Source organism: Mycteria americana, chromosome 1, assembly GCF_035582795.1.
Source record: "Mycteria americana isolate JAX WOST 10 ecotype Jacksonville Zoo and Gardens chromosome 1, USCA_MyAme_1.0, whole genome shotgun sequence".
In the NCBI taxonomy this organism is placed as follows: domain Eukaryota; kingdom Metazoa; phylum Chordata; class Aves; order Ciconiiformes; family Ciconiidae; genus Mycteria; species Mycteria americana.
In genome coordinates this window covers 102376874-102389458 of record NC_134365.1, presented here as the reverse complement: position 1 = coordinate 102389458, position 12585 = coordinate 102376874, and the positions used below count along the sequence as shown (strand labels likewise).

The 12585-nt window shown below is 37.1% G+C and overlaps 2 protein-coding genes across 6 annotated transcripts in view; one reads left to right on the top strand and one right to left on the bottom strand.

Annotated features, from left to right (window-relative positions):
• Positions 1-12585, bottom strand: part of ARL13B (ARF like GTPase 13B) — a 50550-nt gene that overhangs the window by 29920 nt on the left and 8045 nt on the right. For 4 of the 5 annotated variants that reach the window (XM_075515474.1, XM_075515458.1, XM_075515450.1 and 1 more), the window contains one exon: positions 9542-9791. The exons of the other annotated variant lie outside the window; for it this stretch is intronic. In XM_075515474.1, coding sequence (XP_075371589.1) covers positions 9542-9791 — 250 coding nt within the window. The remainder of the gene's footprint in view (positions 1-9541; positions 9792-12585) is intronic. 5 annotated transcript variants of the gene reach the window in all.
• STX19 (syntaxin 19) lies at positions 199-1086 on the top strand. The gene has a single exon (XM_075491826.1). The coding sequence runs from the start codon at positions 208-210 to the stop codon at positions 1084-1086; it is 879 nt and encodes a 292-aa protein (XP_075347941.1). The 5' UTR covers positions 199-207.

Here is a 12585-nt window from a genome sequence, read left to right as displayed (position 1 = left end):
AATACCTACCATTTCCAATTCACTGCTACTTTTAATTACTTTTGTGCAGAGGGAAGTAGCTCTAATCTCCAAAACTAGTTTTCATGTATACAGATAACTGCTAACATTGATTGTTGTTACACTTTGATTACAGTGAAACAAGAAAAAAGATACTGGAGTTAGCTCCCTGTGTTGCAAAGAGGGGAAAAAAACCTGAACACAAAAACCATGAGAGACCGCCTCCAAGAGCTTAAAGTGAGAGCTAAGGAACTACAGCTAGCTGGAGAAAACAACGGTGCAACTGTACAAGAAGAAGAGCAGGAGAAGTTTGAACAGCAGGCCATTATTTATGAAAAAGAGCCCATAACTGAAAGGCACTTGCAGGAAATCCAGAAGCTTCAGAATGAAATTAATAATTTGGTGGAGGAAGTCCATAAATTCAGTCAACAACAAAAAAGCCTAGTATCTTCAATGAGAAGATTTAGTGTTCTTAAAAAGGAATCTAACATAGCAAGAGAAATAAAAATTCAAGCAGAGCACGTACAAAAATGTTTGGATGAACTGTCAAAAACAGTGAAAAAAGCTGAAAATGAACACGGGCCATCACGTGCCACAGTAAGAATTCTAGCTTCCCAGCACGCTTTCTTATCACAGTGTTACCTAAATGCTATGCTCTCATACAATGATGCTATAACTGCTAAGCAAGAGAAATGCAGGAGATTTATTGTCCGTCAGCTTGAAGTAGCTGGTAAAGAGGTATCTGAGGAAGAAGTCAATGACATGCTCCAACAAGGAAAATGGGAGATTTTCAATGAAAATCTACTCACTGAAGTCAAAATTACCAAAGCCCAGCTTTCGGAGATTGAGCAGAGACATAAAGAACTAGTCAATCTGGAGAATCAGATCAAGGACTTAAAGGAACTTTTTATCCAGATATCAGTTCTGGTGGAGGAGCAAGGGGAGATGATCAACAACATTGAAATCAGTATGAACAACACTCAAGAATACACTCAAATATCTACAGAAAAATTTGGGCTTGCAGTCAAGTATCGAAAAAGAAACCCTTGCAAAGCAGTATGCTGCTGGTGTTGTCCATGCTGCAAATGACAAAAGAAATGAACTGTTTGAAATACCAGTGGTTCCCATTTAGTAAACTGAGCTTATAAAGCAGTCCAAGATCCCTCAATTGCTTCATTTTTCTTCCCATTTCTCCCTCCACACAGCTCTCAGGAAAAACTGCATCAGTTCTTCCAAACAGACTTAGAAGAATGCAAAGAGGTCTTCATCTGTCCCTGAATTTTATGGTTTGCACAGAAACACACGAACCAGAGGAAAGGATCAAAGGACACAAGTGACACTTTTTTTGTTCTTCCATTCATAAGAAGCTAAAACAATCTAGCAACAAACCACCTGTGCTTTTGGGAAGCATCAAACATACTGTTAATCTCAAAGACAGGATTCATAAGAATGGTTTAGTTACCTTTTATAAAATAATAACTAGCGGGTTTAATTGCCTTGTAGGTTTCTAGCACTCATATTTACTTGGTTCAAATTCTAATATTTTTTTCAGGAATCATTAGTAACAATCCAGAACCTGATGCCTAAACCAAACAAGAAGTCAGAAAACAGTTATCAGGAGTGTTTCAATACTGCCTCTATAGGAAAAGTTACTTACAGGCTTACTTACCTACTTAACACCATGAAATAATGTTCATGTTATAGTAAGACAGCATGCACTCTCTTATTGAATGCAAACCAGACATTGGGTTATTTATTTTAATAACACCATTCTGTATTTCTTACAGATATGTGTTGAGCTGATATTTTCTGAACACATTAAAGATCACTAGCAGCAGAAGGCCACGTCACCAAACCTACAGGGACATTTGTTAGCAGCCTGCTGAGAAGCCAAGCATTAATAAACTGACATAGAGATATTTACATTATTCAACTACATAGGCAGACCTCTAGCAGGTAAGGATAGGGGAATATGATACTTTATTATACAGTGATAAGACATGTTCTTACTGCTGCCTAGCCTATCTAAATATGCAGTTGCCTCTGCAGTCTCACTTTTGCCAGTACAAAAATGAAGGGGGGAAAAAAAAAGAAAAATAGAACTCCATCCTTATAAAAATAAACATAATCTAGAACCAGAAAATGATTTAGCTTGGAAGGAACTTCTGGGGGACATCCACACCAGCCTCTTGCTCAAATCAAGACAGGAATTTCCCTGGTTGCAGCTCTTGTCACCATTTTTCATCCTACCACCACACCTCTGAGAAGAGCCTTGTTCTGTTACCTCCACACCTTACTAGTAGGCAGCAGGAAGACCTCTCTCTTAGTTTCTTCATCTTAAGTCTGAACAAACAGAGCTTTCTGACTCTCCTCATATGTCACACGCTCCAATACCCGAGCAGTCTGGACTTACTATAGTATAATTAATATTTGTCTTCACGGTCTTCTTGTAGTGGGAAGTCCAGAACCAGACACGGTATAGGACATGCATTTATTTGTACCACTACAGGAGTGGCCAGAAGAACTAGTCGAGGGTTTCCAGAACTCTAAATGGTTCCATGAAATTCTGCTAATTGTAGAAGCCTAGGATCCTCATGTAGTTATGCAAGTCAGATGCCTAAAGTAGTAAATATGAATACCTCCCCTGAGTATCTACAACAGAGCAGCTAGCCATGGACTCAACCCATCCCTGAAGATAACTTAGATGTTCTTTATAAAATAGCTGAATTAGCAAGACAGGAGGTACACCACTGCTTTATTTTGCAGCAGCAGTTATTTCTGCAGTGAAGAGAAGCAAGCAGATGCAGAATGCTTTTGCTTTCCATAGTCTCAATGGTTGGCTTCTGCCCTGTAGCCAACTCCTTTTGGAACTGAAAGAGAAATAGTGCTCTAATGCAATTTAACAGAAAATAATGCAACTGAGATAAAGTTATTTCCAAAAAGAAAAGAAAAAACACCAAAACCAAACACCAAACCATGAACGTATTTCTGAACTCTATGCTGTGCAAAGACACAATCAATACCACTATATCTGGATACAGTCAAAGAAGGCAAAGCAAACTGCACTGCAATTCTGCAAGACATTAAATGAGCTAGATATCTTTGATTTTTTTTTTCAACCAGATGCAGTTAATCTACTATCAAAAGGGACTACCGAATTATTTTCACATTGCAATATTTATAAATAGTTGCATTCCTTCCATCCCAGCTTAAAATTGCAACTGAAATTAACTGTTATCAAAGTACAATCAGAGGTCTGAACCTTAAAGTGAAAAAGATTGTTTACACAGTAGCGACAAAAAATGAAATTAGATAATGACACCTCTGATACTATTCAATTAAATAATCTCCCTTAACTGTTACCTATATGGAAGCTACCTTCACATTCCAAGGGCAGAGTAGAAACTAGACAATACAGAGAAAAAAGTTGCTATGGCCAACATGCTCTTTCATATATATATATATATATATATATGTATGTATATAAACATATATAATACACACAGAAATATGCACTACATAGAAACACCACCCCACCTTCTTTTCCTCTTTTTACTTTTAGGAAAAAAACAAGGGTACATCACAGATAGCCCTTTCCTTCTCTCCTGGGCCGTTAAAAAGAAAGGCATTACAGTACTTTGGTGAAGGATTATTGCAGCCAGCATTGACAGAAGAGAAAACAAAAATACAACAAAAACCACCTGTTTACACAGCATTCCCCATGCAGGAGTGTTCACACAGGCATCTTTATCTGAGAGAGAAATGTGTTCCTGGGCTAGCCCTTCCTCTTCAAACAACGGATATGTTTCTTTGAAGTCAATATGGCCTCATTAAACAAGAGCTGTACTTTAAATCCTGGAAGAATACTTGAGTTTCACTAATACTCAGGAAGGCCGCTGCCTATCCATACACAAGTAAATAATTCAAATAGTTTTCAGCTGTATATTGGTTAGAAAATGGCAAAACATAAACATGCATAACATGCTGCAGAAGAACTGAGAGAAAACCAGAAAGACTGAAAAACTTGTGGAAAGCTTTTTCTTAATACAAGGTGCTATTAACTGAAAGTAATTAGTATTAACTACAACTTACATTGACATCATGAGAATTTGATATTGAGCATTCAAAATGACTAACAGCAGAAATTTTGCAGTAATCATTAAAATAACTTTCCAATTTTTTTTTAGTTACATAGTTATGCAGAAGAGCAAACAAATTAACACAGAGCTGCTAGTGTTCTAATAAGAAATGTGAAATATTAATAGCTATAATCCCTCATCACCAAAATAACAGGTAGAAGGTAGCTTTCTACTAAAAAAAATACCTGCCCAGCAATTTCTCTGGTATGAAAATATCAGCCATAGCACATGGACTTGTATTTCCTTTTGTATGTGTTTCATGTCAAAGTAAATAAAAACAAAACAAAAAACCAAACACAAAAATAACCCCAAACAAAACCAGTATTTGCCTACATAATATGAAGTCTAAGTGTTCTTTTCTGATAAAAGGAAGGAAAAAAAAATTCTAAGGGAAGAAAATTTAAACTTGCATACCTATATAAGTCTTGAGGATGCTGACAGAAGAATTGACCCATGAACGTAAGAACTTCAAGAACTCTTACTTTCTACAACTCAATTACCCCATACATAAGTGATTAACTACTTAAGCACTTGAGTGTTAATTGAGGCCTACATAAGCAAAGCAAACATAAATTAAGCAGTAAAACTGAACAGTAAAAAAAATGCCAAATATAAAGTTTAACATCTTCAAGTAATTTGTACTAAGAGTCAATAACAGCCAATACCATCAGCACTTTAGGAAAACTCTCTTAAAATGATACTGTGATACTTCCATGGGTGGTGATAGATAATAAGATGCCACAGTACCAATTCAATTTGAATAAGTATCACACTGAATAATATCAGAACTCTTGTATTCCCATATTACTGTAATAGAGTGTCTTGTACCAATCTTCTGTCCATATTGCACAATTCAGCCTATTCTCTTTCCTGGCTGTTGGGCCTCCACTTCTCCCTGAACAGTGCCCAGGCTTGCTATCCATGCCTTTATCAGGGAGGATGAGGAGTAAGAGTTGTCTTCCCCTTTACTTTTCTTCTGTCAGCAGTGTATCTTCTTACCCCTGGCAAAAAGGAGAGTTGCCACATGCATAGGTGTACTATCAGATTAGGGCATACCATAATACAATAGATTGGGATGGAAGAAAAGATGGCAAAAGGAAGAGTGGGCCAGTGACTCCAACTCTACTTTGCTCTGTAATGAAGACGGCATCTCAAACTCTTTAGAGTAATGGATCCTGTTCTTCATTGTGAAATGAGACCCATCTACCCTTGATAATTCACGGCGGTATCTTGCTAGCACTACTTACAGTACGAAGTTGATTACGAACAAAAGACATCTAAGACATGCAGTGACATAAATTGACATCAATTACCCGTGCTTTTCAGAAAGGACTGCTGCTTGTTTTGGCAGATGTAAAACAAAATAGGAAAAATATTCTGGGGAAATGTTCTGTTATTCAAAGAAATAACAGAAATAGTATATTTACTGGGAAAAGCTAGCATTTAAAAAAAACCAGATTTTTAACTTTAAGGAAAAAAGTTACTTTTGCCAGAATAAAACACATATATTTTTCAAGGATCTGCTCTTCTACTGGAAAGATTTTAAAGTATTTGTTGTGGATATAATTTCCCACATACTTCATGAAAGAACTGAGGCCCTCATTTGCACACCTCCCTATACATTATGATTAAAATACTTTTACTGCGCGCATCACAGTCCTACCTGGACAACATATCCAAAATCGGTCCCCCACTTCTCCTCCCCCTCTTTTTCCAAATACACACATTAACTTAGTTGCTCACCTGGGTGATAAATTATAACTACACTGTCTTTGTGGACAGTACCAGAGAGCAAGCTCTGGCCCCTGGATAAAGTGGTGTGGACTGGCACCCATGTACGCTGTTCAGAGTGAAGAGCTTTTGGAGATCCACTTCTGGAGAGCGCTGGTCACATCCACACTACAGCACTTGACCCCAGTCTCTTGTGGGCTGCATGTGACATCCCTCTGGCCTTAGGACTTACATATATAAAATTATTTTATTTTTAATTCAACATGTCCAAGCTAATGATCAGTGCAATGCATCTCATGAAAGAATTGTTCATGCTGATATCATATGCTTAAAGTTTTGGGACACAGCATGAGGGCATATAGTGTTCAAGACCTGCTGATGCAGTGTTGGAGACCTGTCCTGATCAGTAGGAGCTGAAGTTGGTATGGTCTACGCCCTTACTACCTGACCAAACTACAGTGTTATACAGTCATGTCTTCTCAGGAAGAGGGAGGACACGCAACTGTTTCTCTCAAAGAAGGAACAAGTAAATCAGCTACCACCTACACAGAATGGCTCATTGTGGTGACAGGACCCAAAGAACAACAAAAAAAAGGGGAGAGAGGGGAGGGAGTGAATGACTAAATCTCAGTGTAGACAAACCACATAATTACTGTGCTGTTCAAAATGGAAAAAAAAAAAAAAGAAAAAAGTTTGATTTGTCTACTTTCATTACTATCAGGTACACACAATGATACACCTGATACTGCATAGACAGCAACTTCTGCCGCTGCCTTCAAAATCCAGAATGGACTTGCATCCAATCTTACAGCATACTTACATATACTTCATTGTACAAGATACCTCATATAGCACAAGTTAGGGTAAATAACATCAGACTAAAATTCAGTGCTGACTGTTGAAATTTTGGTACATTGGTTCAAACTATGCTTAAAAAGAAACATGAATATCCAGTATAAAGATTTTAATTGTTTCATTCTGATCAAGTCACCGATACCTCTTTCATCATTCTTCAGCACACACACACACTTTGAAATTCTAGCTCACTCCTTTTCATTCCTTTAGAGTCTAGTTTCTTTTATTAGTTTTTAAGATGATAATTGGTAATTAATAAAACATTAATGAATAAGCGCTTTGTATTTAAGCATACAAATAACATAGTAGAGAAATCTGTGCACCTACAGACAGCAGAGAGTAAACAAATTACACTTGTTTTTCTGCTTCTCCTTGTTTATTTCAAGTGCTGGAAGAACAAAGCAGTAGTCCAGACCAGAGACGCACTTGCGGAGCGTGGAAATCACAGAGAAGGAATCTCTCTCCTCTGGCATGAAATTATAACAGTATTCTGTGAAAAGAGAAATAGATTGTGCTCTGCACTGCAAGAGCATGGGAGAGAAGGGAGTTACTTAAAGTTCAACTTTCCTGGATGTAATACTCGGAGGTGACTGTATTGTTTACAGTAAATACTGACCTTCACACATACATGCATAGACTAAAATGCATTAATTAGAAACTTAGCAAGATATTAAGGAACTTATTGCTACATGGATACCAAGTACCTCATTATTTAAAAAAAAAACAACAAAACCAAACTAACAAAAAAACCACACACACAAAACTAAAGCTGAACGTCCTTAGAAGAGGGAAATATTAAAAAAGGCTAACTCTCACCACAAATTTGGAAATCCACTGTTTGTTTTATTCTGCTCTTGATACATTTTCATTTTTCAGTTTTAGGGACTTAAGGGGAAAAAAATTATGCCACAGAACTCTTATTTGGCAAGTACGAGTGACAGGGATTTGCATCTCCAACCAAAAGCATCTTCAGGGAAGGGAACGTGGATGGAACTGGTTTAATCTCATTTGCTAAGTACTCAATTTCCATACCGTAAACACTAGTGCTTACTGACCAAGCCTTCCTGTTTCACCACTTGCAGGCTTCACAATATAAGAAGTGCTTCAAGTACTAGAACAAATTCTAGGGTTTACATGATTTGAACATGCCAAGAATGGCATAGCTATGCCATGAACACAGACACCAAACAGAAAACGAAGACTATACAACAAGGAATTCATAACTCAAGATGCAGGCTTGTATAGGGAGCATAAAACAAAGAACTACTGGATCCCTTCAGAATTGGGACACTGCAAGAGCAAATTCTGTTCATAGGCTTGAGGCTCAATCAATTAGAAGGCAATAACATCAAGAAACTTAGTTTAGTCAGCATTAGACTCAGTTAATACACTCTGCCTTCTCATTAGCTACTGACATGGATCAAAAAGTAGGATCAAGTCCCAGGGAAGTGAGTGGGCTCTCTGCACATACAGCCAGCCAGCCAAATAAACTATATTACCAGATTAGGGCACAGAGATTTCTATGGAAAAACCCCTAAAGTTGTAGTTATTTAGAAACACTGCACAGTTGTCAACTGTCGCAGCTGCATTTTCAGAACAGATTTGAGTTAAACTAGCTGCCTTAAGTTGGTTTTATTGCCTTCCCTGTACTAATAACATTCAGATAGCAACAGAAGTTAAAATCTAATCTATTTTTCAACATATACACTATTAGCTTGCTGAACTACACTCCACTTAGATTAGCCAGTTTCACCCTCAAACCACCAGAGCATCACTACTTCTTAAAAGTAAGAGGCCTCTCCTCTTAGCTTTACAGATTCTTTATGATATCACAGAAATGTTGTGTAATTACTGCATTATGGAGGTCTTATGCCCACCAGACATAAAGATACTGTCCTGATAAACCATTTTAAACTTTCATAGTTTATTTTGTAACTTCAAAAGGACATTTGTCCTCAAAGACCTTTTGTGTGGCTCAACTTAATAAAATATGTTATTTCTAATATTTTACAAAACCTAGTTTTTAAGCAGAGAAGTTAATGAATCTCTTCTGTTCTGTGAAAGAATGTCTCTAGACCTTTTGAAACTTTAACTTTTTTTTTTATTAAAACACATGCACTGAAACAAAAGCACATGCCAAATACTATTAAAGTAAGCCTTCTTTAATGAGATTTTGCTCACTATGTATCAGCAGCACCACCGTGTGTTAAGTGAACAAGACATTTATTGCTGAGAGATTACTGGTATTGCAGAATATAATCAACCACTTACAATTTAAGTAATTGATGTAGGCCTAAATAGTAACAATATTTTTATACCATGTTGCCATGCCAAACTTGCAAAGCCTTTAACCTATCATACCATTTTGAGTAATACTAGAATTTTAAAGAGCTAAAAAAAACCCCAACCTTATTATTTTTCCACTGCTAATGAAAGAGAAGAGAAAGAAATATCCCTGAGAAGGACTAAATAAGATCTAATGTCAGATGCAGTGAATGGATTCAGTATATCACCATGTACAACTCAAGAGGGAAAGAAGAAGGGAGGGAAGAAAGAAATAAAGAAAGAGAAGGCTTTGTTCACTAGTATGATACCAAGATTGGCATAAATAAATACTTCAGAAATAATGTAAAACCAATTGTAATATTGCTTAGTGCTAAAGTTACAGTAGTAGTGTACTTTGTTTATATTATATTATTTATATAATATTAGTATACTTATGTTTATACTATACATAAATACTTCTTTAGAAGGTGTATTGAAGGTCAAAATTTACAAAATTTCAGATTATTAGGAGAACATTTATTAACATTACTTACACTAACACGGGTTTTCCTGATATCTTAGGGCTGTTTAAAACTTCTATCATGGCTTGTTTTGTTTCTTCCATTCTTGCAATGTCACTGGAATCCACAACAAATATTACACCATAGGACTCAGCATAGTAATTCCTCCAGATATTTCGAATTCGTTTTCCACCTCCTAAATCAAAGATGGTGACTTCAAAGCGTCCCTGTTTAAGGTCAATCTTGGAAAACCCAACTGTTGGAGCCACATCTTCAGGAGACTCTGTCACAGTTCAAAGAAGAAAGCTTTCAGTAAAAGCGTCCTTATTTATTTAAAGAGGATTTTACATGTGATTTCTGTAGCAAAAATCATATTTAAAAACATGGAGCAAACCCTCCCTGTTAAGTGACACCATATTCCTAACCTCATATTTTTTACATTAAGATTTTCCCTCTCCTCAGGTAATTTCAAATTAACACACTAGTCTCTCAACCAGTTACTTTACATTAATTTAGACAGGAGCACCAGGGAGAGGGGGGCAGGGAGGGACAGGGAGAAGAGTCAAAAATGCAATTTTTAGTATTTAATGCCACAGTTAGATTGCAGTGGTGTTAACTGAACTTTTTGCTGTACTGCAGTTTTTACTTTCCCCCTCACCACCAATGCTCCCATCTGAACAGTTATACAACATTTGCATGGTATTAATCCAAGTTTGAGAAGGAAAAGAAACAAAACATAATGCATTATGACCTGGGAAGCCTTGTGCTCTGCCGAATTTGTTCGTTATCCCTCATGGTTGCCACAACATCTTCAAAAGTTCAAACCAAGGCCTGAGGTGAAGTGACTGAAACCATGTTCTTCTGAGATGTGAACTACTTGATTCCCTTTATTCAAGATCAGGATTTGGCCTTTGTTTGTTTATTTTTATTTTCTGTTTTTTAGTTCGCCATGCAATGCACTAAAAAAGTACAGCTTTATATTTAATACTTTTGCTTGCTGTCTCCCTTTCCAGAGGGCAAAGAAAGCCTGTACTTGCCTCACACTAAGCTGCTTCTGGAGCGGTGAGTTAATTGGATCTCTGCAACTGTTTTATGTAGCTTGGTAGCACAAGGCGAGAGAAACAGATGTAAAATTCAGCTTGTTGAGAGGAAGAAATGAAGGCATGGTCAAAAGCACTGAGCTCTGAAGAGCAGGGCAGAAGCTAAATCACCACCAGCATTCTGCTACCGCATTCTTTTTTGAGAGAATGCTTCACACACAGCTGAGATGGAGATTCAGAACAGACCTCTCGGCCAGAACAGTGTAAGCCAAGACTCCAGCAAGAGAAGGGTTCGGGACCCTCATTTGTGAAAAACTACAGCTTCAAAACTCAGTAGACTTTATTTTGAAGAACTTTTTGCACTGTGAGCCGTAAGTATGTGCTCTTACAAGAGAGAACAATGTGAACATGAGGGTTGGTTAAGCGTGAAACTTATTGATGGTGCTGAACGTAAGGGGATATTGCTGAAACATCTGGTCCTATTGTACAGTGAGCTCTCCAATAATAAACAGCCTTCAATGTAAAAACAGGGTCTGCCATATAAGCTGCAGATCCTTTTTGGCAAATATGACTTTGGTGACCATGCTGATTTGCCTAGGTTTAAGGGTCCTAAGAACTGAAATATATTTGGTTTCTGCTAAAACCCAGCAATTGTAACTGCAGTCTCCTCCTACAGGCTGTATGACTGCTGCACAGCCAAAAATACTGGTTTTATCAACCCTGAAGACTAACTGAAGGTTCTAATCTCTGGAAGCTCTGTTAAGGAAAAATACAATTGCTTTCTAAGGCAAGCTCTATTCAAGCCCTGGGAAACAGCCACAGAAGTCAGAACTATCTTTTCCTGGAGTTTCCCTTTAGAAATAGCCATCTTTATCCCATTATTTCCCAGAAAAAAAGGACTTTTAGAAATAACTGTCACATTTAGCTGACAAAGGCATTAAAGTTGATTTTGAAACAGAATGCAAGGCTAAATAACAAAGCACTCATGTTTTCAGGGCAAAGATTCAGGCATGTAAATGAGAGAATATTCATAACTTTATTCACACTTTAGCAAGACCGTGAACTTACATAACACACGTAAACAGAAAGTCAAGGTGGAGCCTCCAAAGTCTGCCAAAACACCACTAAGTACTCGCTTGTTATTACACAAGATGAAAGTTATTTAGAAAAACAATCCCACAAGGGGAAGAAAAAAACAACATAGAGAATTTTTGTTTTCATAAGCACAAGTTTTATCTCAAATTGTATCCTGCTTGCATGTGTCACTGGATGGTGCAAAGTACCCTCCAAAATCAAGTGGTCTCTTACTGAAGTAAGGGCATAGAAAATTGCTAGTGCTTTTCTGGTGATAAATAATGATTACAAAATATGTATCACTAGATCCATCTGTTATGTTATACACATACCCATGCAATTTCCTTCTTTTGAACCTTTTCCTCATTATTTACTTACAACACTGATTTTTATATAAAGTTTACTGATGTATGCACGTTACTGGATGGTCACCTGAAAGCAACTTCAGCACATGCACACAAGAAAAAAAAAAAAAAATCAGGTCCATTGATTTCTCTAATGTATACTAAGATGTGAAACACATCATTAACCAGAATATTTTGTATCATTGCATTAATTCAAAGTAATTATTAACTAGAATGTGGTCTACAGCCTTCAGAGTTTTTGTCCTACACTTTCTTTCACTTAAAGCAACTGATGGAGAGAGACGGCTTGCTTGTAGTTACAATGTTCCTTCAGCTATTTATTCAACTACTGAAAAAACCTTCCTCTAGTCCAAAAATATGCTATGATGCTCATGAAATTTAAACAAGAACCCAGAACAGATTTTGTTGCAATTTAGCATTTTGCACAGTTAACAATACGGTGGTCAACTCAAGGCACATAAGCACCAAGGTACTCTGCACATTCGGTCTTAGTGTTTCCAAGATAATTAAACACCTCTGTGGACTAATTTTTTCTGTCTCAGTGGACTAAGAGCTCTAATGCTCCATGGTGCAATGTCTTAAGAGGCAGCCCTCTCCA

Bases quoted from the DNA above. Each gene is read 5' to 3' on its own strand.
- STX19 (XM_075491826.1), top strand. From the start codon at position 208: ATGAGAGACCGCCTCCAAGAGCTTAAAGTGAGAGCTAAGGAACTACAG.